General features: G+C 44.0%; 1 protein-coding gene across 2 annotated transcripts in view; it reads right to left on the minus strand.

Moving 5' to 3' along the window:
• KCNH1 (potassium voltage-gated channel subfamily H member 1) overlaps positions 1-25,011 on the minus strand; it is a 420,384-nt gene that overhangs the window by 104,033 nt on the left and 291,340 nt on the right. For both annotated transcript variants that reach the window (XM_060088399.1, XM_060088398.1), the window contains exons 8-9: positions 16,161-16,360; positions 10,036-10,288 (exon numbers count right to left, since the gene is read on the minus strand). In XM_060088399.1, the coding sequence (XP_059944382.1) occupies positions 10,036-10,288; positions 16,161-16,360 (453 nt within the window). The remainder of the gene's footprint in view (positions 1-10,035; positions 10,289-16,160; positions 16,361-25,011) is intronic.

Below are 25,011 nucleotides of genomic sequence, written 5' to 3' on the forward strand. Positions count from 1 at the left end.
TGTTGGGTTCTGTGGGGGCAGGTATACACACATCTTCTTTCTTCACCTGCTCCAGGAAAAAGCATGGGCTTCCGCACCTCTGAAGGACTAGATGGACGTGACGATGGAGGCACATTCTGGCAGCACATTCAGAGCAAAAGCTCCAACGACTTAAGTTAAACACCTTGGTGGTACCCACCCACCTCCCACACCAGCCCTGACTAGGGACAGGGGGCCAGGATCTGCTGAGGGGTCCCTGTGCATGAGGCCAGGCACTGGCCAGGGACCCCGCTTCAGGCATCCCCCATGTACCTCACCCCAAAGGTGATAAAGTCCAGGCTTTCAAGCTAATTTTGGAATAGTTAACTCTCCCACATGCGCTTATGGACATTTCCCTTGCATTATCTGAGACCATGGGGGACAGTAGCTAAGCAGAGTTCTGACACCTCGTAAATTTTGCCTCCTCTTATCTGTAGTGAAACCACCAAGCCCTTCTTGTTCTTACTGGAAAAAAAAAATGCTGCTGGCAGTCTGTGGCCTCTGCTTCATCTGCTGCAGTTTAGAGACATGAGAATGTACATCAAAGACAGACAGACATAGTGGAAATCTCATCAATTTGCCTTCCCATCCAAGCCATGAAGATCTACTACTAGGAATAAAGCCTTAGCTTTAAGTGCCAGATAGTATCGGATTGTGTTGTGATGTCAGGTGCTGAGCCAACATGTTTTACTGAATTTTTTTTTGTTGACAGAGAAAGCAGGGACTGGAGATGCTCAGGAGGCATGGCTCCAGGGACAGGTGTGCAGTTCACCCCACTTCTCAGAGGGGTGTCTCCTTCTAGAAAGGTTTGGTCTCATGTTAGGCTTTGTAGGAGAGTTCAGAGATGTTCAAGAAACATTTGTTTTCTTTTCTTTTTTTTTTTTTTTTTTTGGCGGTACGCAGGCCTCTCACTGCTGTGGCCTCTCCCGTTGCAGAGCACAGGCTCCGGACGCGCAGGCTCAGCGGCCATGGCTCACGGGCCCAGCCGCTCCACGGCATGTGGGATCTTCCCGGACCGGGGCATGAACCCGTGTCCCCTGTATTGGCAGGCGGACTCTCAACCACTGCGCCACAAGGGAAGCCCCATTTGTTTTCTTTTGAAGTTGGTACAAAGGAGAACAATTGTTCTGCTCTTCTGCAAACCGTCTCTGTATTAGGGATGGGACCATGCTGTGGTTCAGCCACATACCTGGTTAATGAAACCCACACAAGAATCTGTAACGTCATACACCAGGTGCGATGTGAACTGCCTCTGATTCTCCCAGGCAGCTATGAGATTGGGAGTTCCCAAACGTGGGGTTACGTCTCACCAGCCTTCTGCACACAATTCAAACCAGTTCAGCAATTTGGCCTGACCTATTATGGATCAGGCAGTGTTCCAGCAATTAAGGGAGATAGAACAAAAAGATAGGACATCATCTCTATGTTCAAGGGGCTTACAAAATGAGACAAAACCTACATGTATGTAACAGTGAAGTTAAAACAAACCAAAATGTAATACCAAGATATGTGGGAGGCTAGTCTAGGCAGAACTAGAGAGATTTCATAGAGAAAAAGGTAATGGAGCTAGCCTTCTACGGTGAGGCAAGAGAATTCAGATACATGAAAAAGATGGATAATCCCTTCAAGCAGCAGGGGGAAAGCTAGATGGTCAGGAATGAAGAGAGTTGGTTTGGGCTATGTTCTCTTTTCTTTCAGGGCTCAATTTCTTGGTGTTGTTATTTACATTGCCTCCATGCTCTGACTATCAAGGGGGGAATGATTTGTTCCTATTCCTGATGTTTCCTGCCCAGAAGACAGCTTCAGGTGCACCACACTCCTGGCCTCCCTCGTGCTCTCATCTGATTAATAAGTTTGGGAGGAGACCCTGCACGTGTGCAGGCCAGCCCCTTCGCTCTCCTTGGGATCTGCTTGCCAGGAGCTTGTTCTCTCTGTCCCTCTTGCCACCAAAGATACAGGAGAGACCCTCACAGGGGTAGGCTTGTGCTGGTCAGCAACACAAGGGTGGGTCTAATCCTGGGGCTTAATATTGGGAAGCCTTCTTTGATGCAAATATAATGCATATTCCCCGATATTAGCTTTATCACAAAAATAAAAGTTGATATTTTGACTGGTACCCATCTTACTTATTATCTCTCTTGGTTCAGAACTCTGGGAGAGATGTATGCAAATTATGAAGCACCCCTGAACCCAACTCCCACTCTCTTCATTTCTCAAGCTCCTCTAATCTTGCTCTGACCCTATACTCAACATTATGCTCACCCGTGGTCAATAACTCTTTTCCTGATAACAGCCTAAAAGATAGTTTTTAGTCTTCAACATATTAAAGCTCTTTGATTCTAAGATATACTTAAGTTGTTTAGCATTTTTTATCTCTGACGTCAGAAGATGCCTTACAGTCAATGATATGTCACAGTTTAATTGGCAGCATTGTTTCTCAGTGGGCCATAGAATACTGGTGTGTCTTATCATCCATGGCATCTTCTAGTCACTGAAATGTGGTCCTGTAGCATTTGAGAATGGCCTTTTCTGCCCCTCCTTGGCTTCTGTGACATCCCACTCTCCTGGTCTCTCCCCCTCTGATGGCAGTCCACCTCGGAGTCCTACATGTGTCCTATATTAACTGGTATTCCTTGGGGCTCTGCTCTAGACCTTGTTGCTTCTTACCCTCCTCTCTCTCCTCAAGTTTTCTCAGCCTCTCCCTTAGCTTCAATTGTCACCTGGATCACAATGATCCCCAGGTTTATACCTCGAGCTTCGATCTCTCTTCTGAGTCCGTAGAACCTCCCACTGGATACCTGAACTTAGCTCAAATCCACAGATTCAAAACTGGAACTGGTCCTGCTCCTAGGGAAACCTGCCCATCCTCCAGTGTTTCTCCTCCCTGTGAAAGTTGTCCAAGTCATTGCAGACTCCACTCTCTTGTCTCCATATTCAATAAATGACCAAGCTCTGATAATTTTATTTATCAGATATCTCTTGGATCTGTCTACTTTTCTCCATTCCCACTGCTGTTAAGTCAGTTCAGGCCTCTCTCATCTCTCAGCACCCTCCTCACTGGTCTCCCTGCCTGCTATCCATTCTCTTCACAGTATCCAGGATGATCTTTCTAAACACAAATGCGATTTTGTGACTCTTCTCTTTTAAAGTCTTTGCAGATGCTGCCCCTCTGCCAGGGAACACTCTCTCTTTAATCCCCTATGCTCAGCACACCCCACTCCCACGCACCTGGTGAAATTCAGTTCATCATGGAAGTCTCAGCTCAGATGCCACCTCTGTCAGGAAGCCTTCCTTGATTTCTTCTGGCTGGGCTGAATTAGATGCCTGTCTTATAAGTTCCCATAGCATCCTGTTCGTACTTATTACAACTCTTGGCACTCTATTTTATACGTGAAACTGTATATTCACTTGTCTGTTTCCCTGGTGAGACTGTTAGTTCTATGCCAGGACTGTATGTTTGGTTCACTGTTGTATCTCCAAGACCCAGCACTACACCTGGCATTTTTATGGAATGAACTAATCAACAGATCAATGAAAAGATGGGTCTGAGTGGAATAATGTAAGGTGGGACAGGATTTGAAAGACTATGAATGACTTAGGATGGATGACTTTGAGGACAGGACTGGCCCCCAGTCCAAGTGCAAGAACCTTGGTGTCCTCAGGTGGCTACATTGTCAGCCTGACCCCAGAAGGAATTTGCTGACCTGCTCAGAAAAACTCCGTAATTCACTCTGATCCAGCTTAATGCTGAGCTGAAAATTTATGGACCTATTTAAAAAGAAGAAATAAAAATGATGGATGTTAGAAATTACCCTATGATACAAATGCTCTCCTTAAAGGAATTAAAATTTCACCCCAACATGGGTCACCAGCCTTCTTCGTGGGGACTATACTGAGTCTGAGGAAACAATGTTGGCATAGCTATCTGAAGGGGGGCCCACACATAAATGGTTACATTAAAGCAGTGGCTTGGAAACATCATGATAATTCTCCTTCTGTTCCTCACAACTGCAGTTAGATAAAATTAAATTAGCCAAATGTCTCTCCACTAAGTGAACAGATCACAAATCTTCCACTGAAAGCAGGTGATAATTTTCCAGGATGGCTACAGATAAGAATTCAAAATTGACTTGATTTTTCCCCTTTTGCTTATAAAAGGATATATGTGCATTATATAAAATAAATGAAATATATTGAAAAGTAGAAAATATTGGCTCTTAAGACCACCATGCAGAAAGCTTCAGTTAACGTGTTGGTACACTTTCCATCTTTCTTCCACTCATATGCATTTTTATGTAGTTAGAGTTACTGCATATATAGTTATATATTCTGCTTTTTTCTCCACTTAACATTATATTTGAAACATTTTGCATTCCAATCAAACTTCTTATACCATCATCATAACAACTGCCTTGATTTACCATATTTTTTGATTTAACCAGTCCCCTCTCTCTGGGCTCTAAAGTTATGAGAATTTCCTTTAGAAAGCTCTATTAACTCTGCACCTATTTTTTCTCCCCAAGTTCCTATTCTTTCCTCTGAATCCTAAATCTCTGTCTTGAGCCCTGGCTTCTTTTCCCAGTTCCAGACCTGCCTTTCTGAGTAGCTGTTAAACACTCCACTTGGATACCCCACTGGCCTTTAAACGCAACAAGTCAAACCGAGCTCATCACCTTTCCCTCTCACCACCTCTTCCTCCTGACTGGCTTCTTCTGTTGCCGGTGCCTCCATCTCTCCACCCACCGGGGGTCAGTCCCCTCTCACCTCCCTGTATCTGCTCCCCACATCCTATTATTTACAACCTTTCAGACTCTCCTCCCAGAATGTCTCAGCCACCTGACCCTTCCATGCCAGATTCAGCAAATACAGGTCACCCAGTTAAATCTGAATTTCAGATAAATGGGTACATTTTAGCATACACATACCCCATCAATATTTAGGAAATACTTCAGCTAAAAACTATTCTTTGTTTATATGAAATTCAAATTTAACTGGATATCTGTGTTTTATCTGGCAGCCCGACTCCTGTCTCGGTTTCTCCTGCCCACACCATAACACCTTTCATCCTTACTATAAGCTGCAGTCACCTACTGGTCTCCTTGTCTCTATGTCAAATTCGTTAATTTTTGCAAATCACAGCTCTAACAGTGTCACACTTTACTCACCACCCTTGGCGGTTTCCCACTACCTAGTTCCTCAGGCTCACATTTAGACACGTCAACAGGTTAGCCCAGATCTGCCTCTCCAGCCCACGTCCCATGCTGCCCTTCAGGGTTCTCAGCTCCATATCCTGGAGGTTCCCCCTCTCCCGCTCTCTCTGGCTCTTCTTCCCCATCTCCCTTCCACCACCTCACTCAGGCCCTCATGATTTCTCACCTGAGCCTCCCTGTTAGCCTCCATGCCTCTATATTTGTGGAACCCAAATCTTCATGTCACTCCCATGTTTAAAACTCTCTCTGGGCCCCTCATCCCCCGCAAGATAAAGTCCAGCTCCTTATTCTGGACCATGGGGCCTTTCACAGCCCAGCTTCTGCCTTTCAATTCAATTCAGCTCAATTCAGCAAACAGCCCCCCGTACCTTCCATGTGCTGGGCCATGCCAGAGATATGAAACCAAAGGACCTCAGCTCATAGGCGACAGATGAGTAAACATGCAATGGATGCAGTGTGATGGTCTTAGCAGAACCACAGGAGGCCTTGGAGACTTAACCAGTTAGTGGCAACTCCTGCAGGGAATTAGTGCAGAACTGGGGTTACAGTTAAATCTCCAGTCCCAGGTCCAGGGCTCTTTCCACTGCTCAGTGTAGCCTGGCAACAAAAACGTCTGTCTCACCCAAGACGATGAACCAAAAGAAAACAAAAAGATACAAGATGATCTGAGATTAAAATATAAATTAAGTATTAAAATGCAAAACCCATAAAAGTTACTACAGGGATTCTAAATCACAGTGAAACAGGAGTATTTAAACACTGCGCTTATAAGATGGAAACACAGAGAGATGGATCACACTCAAGCTGAGCCCTGATGAAAGCTCATCCCTCATTTACATTGGTCAACTAACACAGAACTGAGATAATAACTTACTTGCAGATGCTGAGAGTACCACAGGGGCAGGGAGAGAATGAGGACCTGTGACTTTTTATCCTGGTATCTATGAAAAACTAGAAGAAGATTACTTCAAAAAAACCTAATGAATAAAATGCACAGGCTAAAGGCTTGAATTTATTTCAAAGAGCCAAGAAACTAAATTAGAGAAGCCACGAAGTGATTTCTAAGAGAATTCCAAAAGGAGATTAGGAGGGTATCACCTCAAAAATCAGGCAGAGAACTTCAGAGGGAAAGGAGAAAACATGAGATCATCTAGTATATTCTCTGTCCTCAGGGGACAGCATGGTTTTCAATCCAGGAGAGAGATCATCTGTGTTTGTGGGACCACGTTTTTAAACTGCGGGCTGAGAGCAGGTCAAGTAAGTAATTTAGTGGGTCATGACAGTCAATTTCTTTTTAAATGAAAGTGAATAGAATCTAGTAGAAAACACGAGGTTGCATTTCATGCAGCAAGAGTTAAGTGCTGAGTTTTATGTATAATTGTGCATGTGCACATGTGTTTATTAGTTCATAATACAATATACATTGAGTCAAGAACGTTTGAAAAACACTTTTCTAGAAAACTTTTATTGGAAAGCGTTTTATTTTTAACACATACGAAACACACTCAGTTATGAGTCCTGACCCTTTTCCTCATTTTTGGAGCCTGTGCTAAAATTAAACAGAGAACGGGGGTGGAATGTTAGAACTGGAAGGAGGAAACAAATGAGAAGAGTGTAAATGAGTGAACTGATAACAAGAGACTAGAGACCAAAGGAATGAGATGGATGAGTTCTGGGCTTTTTCCAAAAGCCTCCTGTTTTATGGTAACTAAGGATTCCCTGGCTATTCTCATTGGAGCACTGGGTGCAGTAGCTGCTCAATAGTTACATGTCCTATAACCTTCTAGAAGCACCTGTATTCTCTCTGTGGTAATAGTTGCCAAGCAGTGTGACTGGTGCCTTTTAAATAATGTTAGTCTCCTCCTTGAGGAGCTCCTTGCAGCAGCTCCTTGAAGGCTGGGCTCATGTTAGATCCACTGATGCATCCCCACCTCTGTGACAGTTGCCTCAATAAATTTCAGTTGGATTGAACTGAAAGGCATCAAAGGACACTAAAGATCTAGTTCTAATAGCTACTGGATGCTTAAACCCTCTCTACAAGAACAAACTGAATTCAGTTCATTGAGCAGAAGGTACTCTAATTAGAGGAGAACAACAACAAAACTCTGAAGTTTCCAAGGGAAAAAGAGCTTGGACTCTCTTACACCTCTTGGCCCAGAGGTCAAGTCCATTCAAAGGACCTGTGTTATCCTTTTAAAGAATAAGAGCCTCTTGAAATGTCAAAGATTCTTTAGGACGTCAAGCTTGGACCTACTTTCTGGACCCAATCTGCCTCCTGGGGATACCTGCTTTTTCAAGTCTGGACAGCTTGAGGGCAGCAACCACTTTGAATCTGAAGCTGCTGAGCTATTTCAGAGGCCCCATCCACGCTGCTGGCTAGAGCTGGCAGGAGGCCCAGGAGGGCCCGAGGCGGAGGGCTGGAGTTGGAGAAGTAGTCAATTGACCAAATAAATCAAAATTGAACCAAGCCCTGGTTGCTTCCCCACAAGAAGCCCAGGCTGAGGAGAAATGAGACGGGGCTGGGAAGTAATCATTTGCCTTCCTCACCCTCTGCAGCTCTTCCTACCTCCATGCCTAGGTGTCCAAACCCAACCCCTAATAGTGCAGCTGTTTAGCTTGGGGTTGGGGGGGGCATGGTGAGGTGCCAATAAGGAAGGCCTGAGCATGAATATGTAAGGGAGATGGCACTGGTCTGAGGCTAGACTCCTTGGAAAGGCATATGGTGAGCTATCAGTGAAGGGAATGGGTGAAAGATGCCCTACACCAAAGGATCAAATTCAAATTCAAAGGAAAGCCCACTAGTCACTAGGGACTCTTCTTCCCAGCCAGGCAAATGTCCCGAGAGAGCTATTACTAAAGGAAAGTCCTCTTTACTGGGGACACTGATTAGTATTAAAGGTAGAAATAAGTATCCTTTCCCTGCAGTGATACTAAAGCAACGGCTTTACCCTTACTGTGTGCTGTTCCTTACACACAGTCAAATCTCATGTCTCTGTGGATGAGAAAGGCAAGGAACAGAATAATAATCCTGTCTGTAGAGTTCAGTGGACACTAGGAATCCAAAACTTCTTTCGACAAACAGTTTCAGCCTCCATCCCCCACTGAATCTCTATCCCAGTCTCCCTCCCACCATCTGCCAGCACACACTGAAGGAATACAAATCATCCTTGGTTTAACCTGAGTAGAATATAATCAGGAGGGAAAGCTGGCTCGGGGTCAGGGGAGAAAAGAGGCTGCATATCATATACTCTCAAATCAAGCAGAAACAAAGTTTAGGCTTTAGAAAAAAACACTATCTATACTATGTCTTGATACTTGGTTTGAATCTCAAGTCTAACTTCAGTTTAACAGTGTCTCCCTGCCTCAGTTTCCTAAAAAAGCACACCCAAAGATTAAAAAAAGAAAAAGAAGAAGCCCACAATGTCTAGCAGTGTCTGGCAATTGAATGGGCCAGCAAACTACATACTAACACTGGGAATGAAGTAATGCTAAATAGATCAGAGCAGAGGTTCTGGAGTCAGAGGGACCCCAGGATGCTGGCTCCATGGACCTCATCAGCTATGAAGACTTGGGAAAGTTCCTCAATCTCTCTGAGCTGTCAGCGTCTCATCTACAAAATGGGGATAATAAAACTACTTTATAGGGTTACTGTAAAGATGAACTGAGAATCTGTATGTAAAACGCCTGATACAGAATAGATGACCATAAATGATGGGTATTATTATGAGGGCTTTTGCCCCCTCAGAGACGTAAACATGCCCCCACTAAAGAGCTGTTCTGCAGTTGCCTCAGGCAACCAGATGAATCTCCCAAAGGCCACTGATGCTCAAATACCAAATACCCACATGTTCCCCCATGTCATTCTTCCTCTCCTCACATTCCCTATTACAGTGCCTGGCACACCGCCTCCCAAGCTTCCAAGTGAGAGATCTTGCAGTCCTCATTGACTTCCCTCTCCTCCCACAGCCAAACCATCATCAGGTGCTGTTGATTCTACTTCTTCAATATGTCAACTCCATTTGCTTCTCTCCCTCTGCCCACCACAAATATTAGTTCGGGGCTCCACCAACTTACCCCTAGATAACAGGTCTCCAGGCTCACCTCCCTACCCCGGCCTTCCCCCTTCAATTAACTCTGCAACTACAATTATCTTTCTAAAGTACAAATCTGATCGTGGGTCTCCCTTGCTTTAAACCCTTCATTGGCTCCCCCAAAATAAAATCCAAGTCCCTTAACCTGGTTTCCAGAGCCTGCCATGATCTGCCTAGTGCTCAGAGCTCCCTTCCCAGACTCATCTCTCACCACACCCCTCCTTACCCTGCGTGTTCCAGCCACACTGAGTACGCACACTTGTACAAATGAATCATGACTTCTCTCTCTCTCTCTCTCTCTGTGGTGATTTCACACATGATTTCCCCTCTGCTTAGAATACTCCTTTGTCCCTTCCCTTTCACCATGTTAACTCATATTCATTTTTTAGGTTTCAACTTAGATGTCATTTCTTCCAGGAAGCCATCCCCAATACCTGAATCCCGGGTTAGATGTCCCTTCCACTGTATACAAATGTCTGCTAGTTTGTTCACCTCCCCCCAGTAGAGCTCCTGTAGGATAAAATCCATTTATTTCATTGAAACATCCCAAGTGCTTCAAACACTGCCTGGTACGAGACAGGCACTCAGATATTTGCTGGATAGATGTATGGATGTCAACCATTGGTCCTGCCCTGTGGAGCCATTTCTGGTTGAAGGCAGTAGCTAAACCAGCCCCAGGTACCAGCAGGTTTCCATCCAGCAAAGGCAACACCTACCTAGAATGGCTACCACCTCGTCATCCTGGATCACCTCCAGGGAGCCGGAGACCACAAAGCAGAGGCTGTCAACACTCTCTCCCGCATGGTAGATGAGGTCCCCTGGGGCGCAGTGCACCGTCTGGAACTCCATGGCCAGTGCCCGCAGGCAGCCGTCACTGGCCAGCCGGAAGGCCGGGTGCTCCTTGAACACCTTGCGGTTCAGGTGCACGCAGATGTCAGCTCTCATGTCCTTGGGGCAGATCTGCAGGACCTGGCCAAGCATGGGGAGAAAAAGTGTCAGGATCCTCGGTGTGGCCTCCAGTTCACTGCTTCGCAGGACAGAAGCAACACCCACTAGACTAGACCATACTTTTCAAGGCACCAATGGACAAGACAGCCACAGTGACCCCAAAATCTGTGCTAAATGCTCAGGACAGGGACCTGAGTCGGGGGCTGGGAGTATGTGGGACCCTTTAGACAGGAAATCCGGGAAGTTCTCTCTGAGGAGGTGACAATTAAGCTGACATCTACATAACGTGTCAGAGGGAGCCCTATGAAAGAACATTCCAGCAGCATAGCCAAGGTTGTGAGGAGACCTGAGCAATAACCAGTGTGAATGAGGGGAAAGGTGGGCATGGGAGATGAGGTTTCAGGAGAACATCAAGCATGAGAGCATGTGGAGACTTTTAAACTATGAAAAGATCTTGATTATGATACTGAGTGTAATGGGGACACGTTGGAGGACTTGGAACAGGGGAGTGACAGGGCATCCTCTATATTTTAAGACGATCATTGCAGCTCCAGAGTGGAGTTAGAGGGCCAACTGTAGGCTGGCAGGAGTGGAGCCAGGAATCGAGTTAGCTCACTCCTGCAGGTGTCCAGGTGAGCAGTGAGGGGACTTGGACTGGGATGCTGGCAGGGAAGCCAGTGAGAAGTAATCAAATTCCTAATGTATTCTGAAGATACAGCTGACATGGTCTGTTGATGGATTGAAGGTGGATGTGATTTGAAGAAAGATATTAAGTAATATTTACTGAGCACTTCCTACGCACCAGGCATTGCTAGGCACTTTGGAGTCATTCATTCATTTCACACACATCTACGGAATACCTTATTGTATGTCGGGAATCATTCTAGGCTCTGAGGATGTAGCGTGAACAAAACCCCCTGCCTTTGTGTAACTTACTATCTAGTGGGAGGGGACAAATAAAAAGCAAAATAAGTAAAATTCAGTGGTTAGGGCTATTTTCAAATAAAAAGCAAAATAAGTAACATTTAGCAGTAAGTGCTAAGGAGAACAATGAAGAAAGAAAGCAGAGGGAAAGTCAGGAGAGTTGTGATTTTACATTTTCAAGCTAATTGAAATCCTCACATAAACCCTATGATGTAAGTGCTATTATGGTACCATTTTACAGATGAGAAACTGAAGTACAGGAAAGATCAATAACTTGCTCAAAGTTGCACAGCCAGGAAACTGCAGAGCTGGGCTTTCCAACTAGGTAGTCTGACTCCAGAGCCCAGTTTAGATACAAATCACTTCCTATATGATAAAGCTGCCCAAAACAGCTGCTTGTAATTTGACTCTCAGCGTCTAGGAACTCAAGGCACAATGGGAACTGTAAGAGGCCATGTGGGTCTCATATTCCAAAGAAATAAAAATTTCTCAGCCTTTCCTATGGAGAGAAATATTTCTCTGGACTAAATTTTTGCAAGAAATCATTCATAGCTCCTTACGTAGCAAGCACAAAGTAACACAAGAGGACACCTTCAAGTGTACTTTTCCAGAGAAGTCAGGAGTGTTCCTAAAATAATCCTTTCTCCTGTCCTAGCCTGTGAACGAAGCTGGGGGCATAAAACCAAACGTGTTAAGTGAAGACATTTCCTTGGGGTGCTGGTTACTTCCCCACCCCTGCTTCTTTGCCTCAGCACAGGCCATTTGCCTCTGCATCTGGGCTCACCTCCGACTTTGGAAGTCTCCCAGCCTCCTTCAAAACCCAGCTCAGATCTCACCTTGCCCAGGACAGCTCTGCTCCAGTCCCACCCCTCTGCATGCCCCCATGCTCCGCACTGGAAAGAGGAGGTCAAACAGTTGAAATCCCAGTTCCTTCCTCTCCAAGTGACTTAACTGCTTTACACTTCAGTTTCTTCTGTAAACAAGCATGCTGCTAATGTTGCCTTATGAGGATTCAATGAAATTATATCTACCAGTACACATCCTCAGGACAGCACCTGGCCCCAGTAAGGGACTCAATAAACGCAGGTCCCCATCCTCAATGTGCCTCTGCGTTCTTGCTCTGGGGCTGTAGGATGCCGAGGAAGTGAGCATGTTCTCTGGGAGTGGGGATGGAGGACTGACTGAGGCAGAGGAAAACTCAGCTAGCCAGTGCTTAGGCAGAGCGCTCACTAAGTACTTCTCCTTCAGGTTCAGTAAAACAAGACTCCTGTAGAAATGCAGGTTTAATTTGGATCCTCTTCTCTCCAAGCTGAACACCAGGGAGTGGGGAACACTTGCTTGTCAAGTCAAAACTGTGCCCAGTGGTTTGAAACAAAGATTTGCTCTCTAGGTGATTTCACCTTTAAATATTTCCTTTCCCTTGGGCTGGGCTTTGCTGGCAGTGTGTGGAGATAATGCTTTATTCACGGGCAGTGTTCCAGAGCCACGGGAAAGCACATGTGGAGAGGAGAGGGCACTTGGAGTGGAGAAATTACACTCTCACGGCCATCAGCATCTCCATCAGCATCTCCATCATTCTTCTGTTGGCTTCACACTGGCGGGGCTCCTGAACGCCTCTCTCTGAGGGTGGGGGGTGGTGTCAGCTCAAGACCCTGCAGCCTTCCTGGGCCACCTGCCCTTCTACTTGGTTTGAGGAGAAACCACTCTTGCTGATCTCTGAGGCTATGAAGGCCCCAAGGAGATGTCACCACAGAGGTTCATGGAGTCTCCCTGGGGGAGAGGAGGGGTGGGGGCAGGATGAAGCATGGATGCGAGAACAGGCTTTAGGATCAAGCAGATCTGGATTCAAGTCCTGGCTTCCACATGCATGTACTAGTTGTGTGGACTTGAAGCTATGCTTCTTTCCGCAAGTCTTCTTCTTCTAACTTGATTATAGAATTCTTCAGAGGATTCCATGAGCTGCTGTGTGAAAGTCCTGGTACGATGCCCGGCACGTGACAGGGCTCAATGCATGGGAGCTGCCATGTCTGACATTGTTATCACAGCAGAACAGCAGGTCAGCCTGAGGGAGGCTTTGAAGTCCAGGAGGTCAGAGCCAAAAGGGCCTTAGAGGTCAGCCTTATTCTTAAAAGTCATCTAGATTCCATGTGTCAGAGACAAGGAAACTGAGGCTCAGAGGGACCAATGATGTGCTCAAGGTCATCAGATAATTATTGGGAGTTGCCCAGCACTCCCACCCTTCCATTGCACACACATCGCCTGGTCATCACTGACCATTCTGACCTGGATTGGAGGGGAGGGAAACCAGGGAAGGGCTCAGAACCTTGGGACTGGCTTTCTCCCCAGGAGCTGCCTGCCAAGGAAGAGCGGCCACCCCAGGCCGGGCTGGGCTCTGCACTGAGTGTCACAATAGTCCCTCTTCCATCTAGATCAGGACGTGGGGCAAATCCCAGAGCCCTCCAGGGAGATAGCAGGGAGGGGAAGGGAGGGCCAGTGCTGATGGGTGCTGTCTCCCATGGGCGGCCACCCAGCCCAGCCCTGCAGTGAGGGCAGGAAAGGGTTTCTTTCCCAACAACCAGATTTACAAAGGCATCCTGGCCCCTGGGAAAGGGAGCCCCAGGGCTGAGAGATCAAAGTTCCTTTCTGCTCCATCAGCTGCCAGGCACCCACAGAAGCTACAGGGGCCTGGTTGAGATAGCAGAGCAGAAACAACAGGCACAGTGGCGCCAGGGGTTAGCAAAGCCAGGGCTGAAGTCCCACCCAACCGATGACCTGCCTGTCTGAGAAATGAGGGCAACTTCACCTGGACTCGTCCTTCTTCCCTCCAGTACATGTTTTAAATTAAAAACAAAACAGGGCTTCCCTGGTGGCGCAGTGGTTGAGAGTCCGCCTGCTGATGCAGGGGACACGGGTTCGTGCCCCGGTCCGGGAAGATCCCACATGCATGGAGTGGCTGGGCCCGTGAGCTATGGCCGTGGAGCCTGCGCGTCCGGAGCCTGTGCTCCGCAACGGGAGAAGCCACAGCAGTGAGAGGCCCGCGTACCGCAAAAAAAAAAAAAAAAAAAAAAAGTAATAGTAGGAAAAGCACAAACTTTGAAGTCAGACAAAACTGGGTTCAAACCCTGACTCTGCCATTCTTAACTCTGTGACCAGGGGTAATTAATAAAATGAATTGGGTTGCTGTGTCCTCATCCCTTCAATAGAAATAAGAGTGGATGCCTCCCAGGGTTGTCATGAAGCCTAAGTGAAGCACGAATGCAGGGCCAGGCACGTGCAGTTGTGCAGCAAACATCTGCTCTTAATGCACCTTCAAGACAGGGTAGCTTGTTATTGTTGTTATTATGGCAGATATTCAATAAAATCAAGGTATTGTTCCTTTTAAGTTGGGATCAGTTAAATTTAGTTAAATTTCCCCAATTAAACTGTCAACTCTCAGCTGACTCTTCCAATGGAGAAAGGCCAGGAGCATGGAGAGCTGATCCCCAAGGCAGCTGAATTTGGCTTTGAAGGCGTCATAAGGTATTTTTGCAATCGTGATATCGTTCTGTTTGCCTCATTCTAAAAATGAAAGGTATCGGTATTCCCTGAGTACTTAAGGAATGCTGATTAAACAGAGAAGTGCCATTAAAAAGACTTGAGAAGCAGAGAAAAACTAACCTAGGATTACATCTTTGCTCATAGAAAATATTACAAAGGAGGTTTCATAAATGATTAATCGAAAGTCCAGTGTATCTTTTCTCTATTCTTTCCAGTACCACCAAATTTTCTTCACTTTATTGAAATGCATCTAGAATAATGCAACTCTTGGAGAATGATAGATATTTACTGCCATTTCCACTTTACAGGTGGGAAAACTGATGCCTAAAAAGGAGCCTAAGGGATGCTCTGGTTAAATCAACTGCTTATTAAGGCACAAGCCCTTGGTCGGTCTCTCCCAGGCTTGTCTAAAAAATAGGACACTTGTTAAAAATGCAGATTTCCAATCCCTGCTCCACCCCATTCCTCCCCACAAAATTCTGATTCCAAAGATCTGGGATTGTGGCTGGGAATCTGTTTTTTTTTTTTTTTTAATGTTTTTAGGGTTTATTTTATTATTATTATTATTTTTTTTTTTGCTTTATAACAAATTTAATCAGTTATACATATTGGGAATCTGTTTTTAATGACCATATCATGGGATTCTCAGCAGGGCCAAGACTAGAGTAAGGCAACAGCCTTGGACACAAAATTTAAGGAGATGCTAAAAACTCAGTCACCAAGATAAATCAGAGTTTAGGGTAATACTCTGAAAAATCAAAATTCATGCAAAAAATCCATGATGAACAAAATAGCGCAAGTTTGAATAAACAGCGGATCATGGTCTTCCCTGGTGGTGCAGTGGTTGAGAGTCCGCCTGCCGATGCAGGGGACACGGGTTCGTGCCCCGGTCCGGGAGGATCCCACATGCCATGGAGCGGCTGGGCCCGTGAGCCATGGCTGCTGAGCCTGTGCATCCGGAGCCTGTGCTCCGCAATGGGAGAGGCCACAACAGTGAGGGGCTTGCATACCGCAAAAAAAAAAAAAAAAAAAAAAAAAGAGCAGATCAGCAGCAATGCTGTGCCATCTTGGAGTCCAAGGTGAAAGGAAAATCAGTAACACTGGTCATCTCACCCTGGGTGGCCCTGATTCTTATCAGCATACCAGCCTGGGAAATCCTGTCCTAGACAGTTAGACTGCAAGTCTGGCTCTTCTCCAGGAGACACCCCTGCCTTTCCAATTTCTAAAATAATATCTCTTAATTGCCGGTTCTTGAGAAAGGCTGATCTGGAAGCAATCAAAATCTTTGGAGGTAGGACCTGGGATTCCAAAACTATACCCAGGAGAATTCAGATGCACAGTAAGGTGTGAGAAGCACTGCCCTAGGTGAGCCTCAGGTCTCCCTGGGAAAGCCGAGAGACAAGTGATTTACCTGAGCCTGTCGCCTCCTTACCTTCTCTGTGTCGATGCCTCTGGACATGGACCAGGTAGACACGATGTAATCCATGACGCGCTCGCTCAGTCCCTTGGGAACCTGGTAGAGCTTCAGGAAGTCCCGGACACTGTTGAGCATCTCATGATACCTGTTGGTGTTGGCGTACATCTGCTGGAAAATGGTTGTCACATTCCCGAAGATGGTGGCATACAGAAGTGCTAGAGGAAAGAGGAGGAGGAAAAATACATATCAGTGATCCGTGAACTAGGGCCCAAGAACGCCCAGCTTGCTCAGAGCAGGCCAATGGTCAGAGCTGCCCACCCAATGGCAGATGCTTCTGACCTTCTCAGAAGAACCTCACCCCATGAGCCTCTGGGAGTGGACCAAAAGAAAGAGTCTCCAAACACCAGGCCACTAGGACAAACTTGTGGGAGGCAGGGCTAGGGTGGGGCAGCTGGCATGACTGGGGCCAGAAGTAGGAGATAGACAGCAGTGGGGGCTGGGGACAGGACATCTGGACTGCTTCACTATATACGTTTTATCACAAAAAGCTTGAGCCATGCCTGAAGCCATCAGTCAAATGTGTTCTTATGTGCTCTGAACCAGCCCAAATCCAAACCTATCATCAAGTCATCTTTTTAAAGCTCTGCTATGTGCCAACTACACTACCTGCCAGAGACAGGATGGGGAATGTGCCACTCAGTCCTGGCTCTCACACAGCAAACAACATAGCAAACAGACTTTAAAAATGTAATCACAAATAATTAAATAATAGCAAGTCTGCCAACAGCATTGAAGGATGTTATATCTTTGCTTTGTATTTATTGTTAAGGTGCATGTCAACACAACAATCGACTTTACTGTGATGTGGCTCCTGGGGAAAAAAGCATGGCTTTGATATGAACAGAATAAAATCAGGTCCCCTGGAGATGTAACAAGCACCTACTACATGATACTGTTGCTCCGCCTACATTAGTGTCATGAAGAAGGACCATTATGTCATAAAACCCCACATTTTACATGTAACCCCCATTTGCCCTTGAATGCTAAGCTCTCTTCCAGGAAGCCTCCCCAACACTCCTCTCCTCCATCTGTCCCTGTGAGCGTGACTGCAACTCCCCAGGTGTACAGATCTTCCTCGATTAACGATAGGGTTACAACCCAATAAACCCATCATAAATTGGAAATATCGTTAAGTTGAAAATGCATTTAATACACCTAACCTACCAGACATTGCAGCTTAGCCTAGTTACCTTAAATGCGCTCAGAACACGTACATTAGCCTACAGTTGGGCAAAGTCGTGGAAAGCAAAGCCTATTTTATAATAAAGTGTTAAATATCTTATGTAATTTATTGAATCCTGTATTAAAAGTGAAAAACAGAATGGTTGATCCTTGTGATCACGTGGCTGACTAGGTGCTGCAGCTCACTGCCGCTGCCCAGCATCACAAGAGCATATCATACTGCATATCACTAACCCAGGAAAAGATCAGCATTCAAAATTGGAAGTACAGTCTCTACTGAAGGCATATCGGTTTCACACCATTATAAAGTCGAAAAATCCTAAGTCAGGGACTATCTGTATTTCCACTGAGCTCGTGTTATAGACACCATTTTGCAATCATATTCTTCTTTCTTTGCCTGTGCCCTTACAGTAGGCTTGAAGGCTGGACTCAGCTTTTCCTTGCCATTGCAGCCGGGGGAGCTAATGCTATACCAGTACCCAATAAATATTTGTCATATTAGTGAATTTCACATGTTTTTGCTATGCCTTACTTTAAAAATGAGTTACTATTGACATACAATGAACTGTACATGTTGACGTATACAATTTGATAAGCTTTGACATATGTATACACCCATAAAACAATCACCACAATCCAGATAGTAGCATATCCATCACCGCTAAAAGTTTTGTCATGTGCATTTATAATCCCTCCCCCTCCGCCTCCCATCTCCAAGCAACTGATGTTTTCTGTCACCATAGATTAGCTTGCATTTTCAAGAATTTTATATAAATGTAATCATACAGTATATATTCTTTTTAAACATCATAAAACGCATTCATTTAAAACGTACAGTTCAATGGCTTTAGTACATTTATAGAGTTGTGCAACTATTAGCACAATCTAAGTTTAGAATATTTTCATGCCCCCCCAAAAGAAATTCCTATACCCATTTATCAGTCATTCCCCATTTCCTCCCTAATCCCCTAATCCTAGGCAACTGCAAATCCACTTTCTGTCCCTTTTGACTTCCTTATTCTGAATATTTCTTATAAATTAAATAATATATGTGGCTTCCTGTGACTAGCTTCTTTCATTTAGCATAATGTTTTCAAGGTTCATCCATGTTGTAGCATGCATCAGTACTTTATTCCTTTTTATCGTTGACAATATTATGGATAGTATGGATACTCCATATTTCATTTATTCATTCATCAGTTCATGGGCACTGGGGCCTTTCAACTGATGAATAATGCTGCTATGAACACTGCTGTGCAAGTTTTTGTATGAACATGTTTCCAGTTCTCTTGGAGTAAAATTACTGTGTTATATGGTAACTATGTTTAACATTTTGAAGAACTGTCATAGTATTTTCCAAAGTAGCTGCACTATTTTACATTCCCACCAGTGGTGTATGAGGGTCCCAAATGCCTCCATATTCTTATCAACACTTGTTATTATCTGTCTTTTTGATTATTGCCATCCTAGTGAGTGTGAACTGCTATCTCTCTGTAGCTTTGCTTTGCATTTCTCACATGACTGATGATGTTAAACATCTTTTCATGTGCTTAATAACCATTGGCATGTCTTCTTGGAGAATGTCCACTCAAATCCTGTGCTCATTTTTCAGTTGGGTTTGTCTTTTTATTATTGAGTTATAAGAGTTCTTTATATATTCTGGATATAAATCCTTTATCAGATACATGATTTGCAGATATTTTCTCACATCATGTCGGTTGTCTTTTCACTTCCTTGATGGTATGGTTTGCAGCATTAAAGTTTTTAGATTTGATGTAGTCTAATTATCTGTATTTTTTTGTTTTCTTTTCCGACTGGCTTATTCATTCAGCATAATTATTTTGAGATTTATCCATGTTGTTGCATATAGCAATAGTTTGTTTCTTTTAAAAAATGTTTTATTTTAAAATAATAATAAATTCACAGAAAACTGTAAAGATAGTACAGAGAGATTCCATGTGTGTACACTTTAGCCAGGTTCCTCACTGGATACAGCTTACATAACTAGAGCATAATATAAAAACCAGAAGATTCACATTGCCGTAAAGTGTATGTATAATTCTGTGTCACAGTGTCACATGCGTAGATTCATGTACTGAGTACCACACTCAAAATACAGAACTGTTCCATCACCACAGCCATCCCCTTATACTACCCCTTTATAATCACTCCCCCCAGCAACCACTAATCTCTTCTCCTTTTTTTATAATTATGTCATTTCAAGAACATTATATAAATAGGATCATACAGTATGTGACCTTTTGAGAACTGACTTTTTCCACTTAGCAGAATGTCCAAGATCCATTCATGCTGTTGCACGTATCCATAGTTCATTCCTTCTTACTGATGAATATAACCCATTGTATGGATACACCCCAATCATTTCTTTCAAATAATCTTACTCAGGCTTGGCTGACAGACTAAGGGAGGGAAAAATAATAAAGGCATAGATCTAGAAGGAAGGGAAGGAAATCTTTGGTTAAATCTGCCCAGTAGCACTGGACACAGCTGCCTGGTAAACTGAGGACACGAATCCACCCAACAAGAATTGCAAACAAGGATGGGAAAGAGGACTGCCAGCTCTGGAAAGGTGCCAGGAGTGGTGCCAATCTGAACAAAAGGAGCCAGATGAAAAGCAGAAGTGGTCAAGCCTGAATAACGCAGACACAGCTCTCCTAAGCTCATAAATAACCTCACACAAGACGGGATCGAAGCTGCTCCTCCAGCCCAGTAATATTATTGTATTATAATATTAATATTGTATCACACCAAGAGCTCTGGGTCCTACCCAGAGAAAAATAAGACAGTATTCTCTGACCCTTAATTAGAAATTGCTGTATGGAATTTGGGGGGAAGGACAGCAAAATTTTCATTTCTCTTTAGAAAATTTTGTGTTTCTTTTTGTACACATTATACATACACATCATTTAAATGGCCAAGACATTTTTAAAAATGCTTAGTCCTCTCAGCCTTCTTCCTTTTCAATTTCCTGTTCTACAGAAGCAGCCACTTTCAATTAGCTGATTGCTCTGCTATTGATCTCCACATCTGAACATCATGCTCAAATCACTGTGTCCTGATGCTTCAGTTTCAGGCATCATCCACCCACCTCTGAGAATTTAGCTTCCTCCTACTACCCCATCCCTTTCTTCCAATCTCATACTCAAACCCCACTCCTTTTCCCATTGCCCCATCCTCCCAGGATATTTATATCACCATTTTGGTGAGCCAATTATCTGTGCTTATATTATTATAACTAGATGAATGCTAGACACAGCTAAGTCATGTAATTATTCTTCATGTGATGACTGTGGTTACTTTTCATTTCCTGCAATGTTTTCTAATAATAGACTTTGTCTTTTCATTTGCTTAGCTTACCTGTCACTAATTTGACTCCAAACTCTCCCACAGATAAATAAGTTTCTTCTTAATATATTAAAACACATTAGTTGGTCTATCCACTCCATTTCCATAAAGAAGTCCTCCCTGGAGGCTTCTGAACTGATCCACTGCCAGCTGTGTGGCTGTCTCCACTCCAGTATCCTGGGAAGTCACTCCACTTAATCCAGTTAGAGCCCCCAATTTCTGCACCCCGTGTCTTCTGATGTCTTGGTTTACTTGTCTTTGTTGGTTGAAGACAAACTCTAATAGCTTTCTGAGAAAGGCTATAAGGGAGCAAAACCTTTGAGACCTAATATGTCGACTTGTACTCAGTTAATAGCTTGTCTGGATGTAGAATTCTAGATTAGAAATCATTTCTCGCAGAATTTTGGAAGCATTGCCCATTGTCTTGCTGTTGAGAAGTCAAAAGCATTCAAATCCTTCATCTTTCACAGTGAACCTCTAGAAGCTCTTTTTTTCACAATGTTCTGCAAATTCATAAGGATGTACCTTTTGCTGTGGTTCAGTTTTCATCCATTGTGCTAGGCTTTCAATAAGCCCTTTCGACCCAAGAATTTATGCCCTTCATTTCAAGAACATCTTTCTGGGTTTATTTCTTATTCTTTTCTCCCTTTCTTCTTTTCTTAACTTTCCTTCAGCAGATCAAAGTGACAAGAAAAGGAAAAGAGAAGAGAGGAGAGGAGAGGTGAGAAAGAGTAGATGATCAGGGTGGTGATAGTAATCATGGGATGGAGTGAGGGAAGGATAAGCATTAACAAGGATACTTTTTATTTCTAGTCAGCTGTCTTTCAGCATTTGGGATAAAATTCACAGTTTCTCAAAGGCAAGAGAGAAGGGAAATTGAGAGACTGTTCTATTCTATGAACCCTAGATAGAAGGAAGCCCTAGTCAAAAGCAACACACTAAGAGCAATGGCAAAGGAAGTAGGCATAGCAACCCCTAGGATCTTTGGTGGGACAGAAAGGAGACGGTCAAGGAGTGAGTCTGGAACTAAGAAGTGTGTTGAGCAGGAAGCCACAGGTCCTAAGCTTCTGGCTATTCTCTGCGACATGTAACTGGCTCTCTAGCTCCCCATTCTCCTCACAGCATCCTGGTCTTGAGAGCCATCTGTCACAATCCCCTCCCCTCTCCCATCTCTGTCTCTTTGGGACATCTACTCCAGGTACACCTGATCTTCCTGCTACCAAAAGGAAGTGAAGAAGGGAAGAGCCTGTCCTTTGGTTAGAAGGCATCTCTGGAATTCCAGGTGACCAGCTTCTGCAGAGCTGTTAGATCCTCACCACCATACTTTTAATAATTGGTGGGTTAAACAGACTTGTGGGCTTCTCTAGGAAGTTGGTCATTATTCATAAAGTTATTTCTGTTAGAAAATGCACCCCACCTTCTAATAAACAACTTGCACAGGATAATGGACTCCTAAACTCAAGAAGAAAAATAAGTAAGTTGCCACTTCTGCAGTTGTATCAAACCTTAGAGATAAAGAAAGAATATGAATCATTTTCCTTTTCGTAATCATTTAAAAATCATTGCCCTCTGTTGGTAGTTTATGGATCTATCCAAACTGACTTCATTCAGTGCAGAATTCCAGATAATAAACTGGAATTTAAAGAAGACTCTACCTTCAAACCTTTGTTTGTTTCTGTACTCTTAATTCCCAGCAAAAGTTCATCAGGGCTTTTAAAACTGTTTGGGGGCCTTACCAATAGTTTCTGATTCAGTAGGTCTTGAGTGGGCCCTAGAGAATTTTTATTTCTAACAAGTTCCCAGGTGATACTGCTACAACTGAGAACTTTGAGAAGCATGCTACTAAGACTTTCTATCTTTTATTGCAGTTCGTGTTTTAATTTACCATATGTTGTCAAACTCTATGGACATCAACATTGGTTTTGATTTCTTTTTTAGGTAAGCTGGTTAGATATTATTCACTGATTATTTTTTAAGAGCAGGGATAGATCAAAAGAGTTGCTTATAGGGACCTCCCTGGCAGTCCAGTGGTTAAGACATCGTGCTTCCACTGCAGGGGATGTGGGTTTGATCCCTGGTCGGGGAACTAAGATCCCGCATGCCGCACGGCCGGCCAAAAAAAAAAAAAAAAGAGTTGCTTATCTATAAAAAGCCCATTTTCTGAATATAGACTCTAACATTCTCTCTCCCTCTCTCCCTCTCTCCCCTCGCCCCTTCTTTAACTCTACTCCCTCCCTGGTTACCTGCACCCCAGATTTCATAGGTACCCACAGGCAAAACTGAGGAAGTAGAAGCCCCTTCCAATCCCTGTTTTTAAATCAGATAGTGCCTGAAATTCAATATCCATTAAGATTATGCCTCACTGCTGCTTTTTTTTTTTTTTTTTTTTTTGCGGTACGCGGGCCTCTCACTGCTGCAGCCCCTCCCTCCACGGAGCACAGGCTCCGGACGCACAGGCCCAGCGGCCATGGCTCATGGGCCCAGCCACTCCGCAGCATGTGGGATCTTCCCAGACCGGGGCACGAACCCGTGTCCCCTGCATCGGCAGGCAGACTCCCAACCACTGTGCCACCAGGGAAGCCCACTGCTGCTTATTTTAATGATGCTTAATTTCTTCCTTTTTTTTTCTTTTGAAGAAAAAAAAAAAGACGTTATATGAACTTCCCTTAAAACAAAATCACAAGTCTACTGATCCTAATTCCCCATTTGGCAGCCATCTGATGAGAACGAAATGCTCATTAAGTCAGGTAGCTACACTGGTGGGTTTGGGGGGGAAGGTTATTAACACACCCAACATTGGCATTGAGAACTCAAAGCAATCCAGAGACACCCTCTCACTTCCAAGACATTCATGAGATACAGCAAGTAGAGTGAAAAAGGCAGAGAAGGAGCTCAGAAGTTGAATCTTCTGCTTCCTACGTTAGGTGTAGCCCAGCAAATTCTGATCGGTGAATGCAGTGACTTGTGCACCCATAATATTATCTGATAAGGAAATAAAGATGCGGGCTACAGAGTTATACCCTCCTGGGTTCAAATTCCAGCTCAGTCACTTAGAGCTGTGTGGCCAGAGGCAAATTACTTCTTTTTTCCTCCATTTCTGTTAGTCTGACAAAAGGAGAAACACCTGCTCATCTCCCTGGGTTGCTGGGGAAATGGGATACTGTGTGAAAGTGCCTGGAGTACAGAGCAGGTGTACTGCATTTCCTCAAGACAGTAACCTGGAACACTAGCCTGAATGGGACTCTTGCCTTTCAATTGCATAAGTGGACTCAAAATTTATCATTACAGGAAAATATTGGAGTCCAGAAGAGAGATGTCTGAAACCAGCTCATCATGTACAAAAAGAGGCCTTCAAAGGAATCTCTAAAATCCATAAATGCTAAGAACTTTGACATACCAGCTAAAATACTGACTACTTAGTGATTTTGAATGAAGCCATTTGTGCATGAGGAAGGACTGAAGAATAAGTATAAGCAGGGAGGGGGAAGGGAATAAGGCCTGGGAACTAGATCTAGTCCTTATTCCATGTCATCTGGCCCACATGACAGCAACACATCTATTTCTGTTAATGTATTTTTGGTCTTTGCTGCTGTTATTGCTTTTGCTTATTCTAATGTGATAATGATGGAGTGGGTGTGAGGATGTTTATATTGGCATGGTAACTGGTGACTAACTTTTACAATCTTATTTCCTAAGGCTTGAAATCCATAGCTAATGAATCTCATTGTCTGTGAAGACATGGATAGTAACAATGGGAAGGAAAAGAAGTAAGCTCGTTGCCATGCTAGCAGATCAAGCCAGCATACGAGAACTCAAAAAGTCCTGCTTTGGAGACTAAAAGCTGCAATTTGGAAGCCTGGTTCCACTCCCAACCTCAGGATGATCATTCACCCTCTCTAAATTTCATCATATATAATGGAGTTAATAATTACCTTTTAGTTTATTTTTAAATAAGTGGTATAAGGTACATAAAATGCTTATCACAGTACCTGGTATATAATAAATGCTCAATAAGTAATAACAAGAATTGATTGCAGGATGGTTAAGAACTGTTTCTAAGTTATTTCCTGGAAACGTTCCCTCACTAAGTTAATCATCAGATATTTTAATTCAACAAACGTTAACCCAGTACTCAGGTGAGTCATGTGCTATGCTGGGAAGCAACATGGTACAATGAAAATAGCTTGGGCTCCGAAGAGAAGGAACCTTGAGTTTGAATTATTGGCCCAGCCACTAATTCAAGTCTTAAGAGCCTCAG

This window comes from Mesoplodon densirostris, chromosome 2 (assembly GCF_025265405.1).
Source record: "Mesoplodon densirostris isolate mMesDen1 chromosome 2, mMesDen1 primary haplotype, whole genome shotgun sequence".
Lineage (NCBI taxonomy): Eukaryota > Metazoa > Chordata > Mammalia > Artiodactyla > Ziphiidae > Mesoplodon > Mesoplodon densirostris.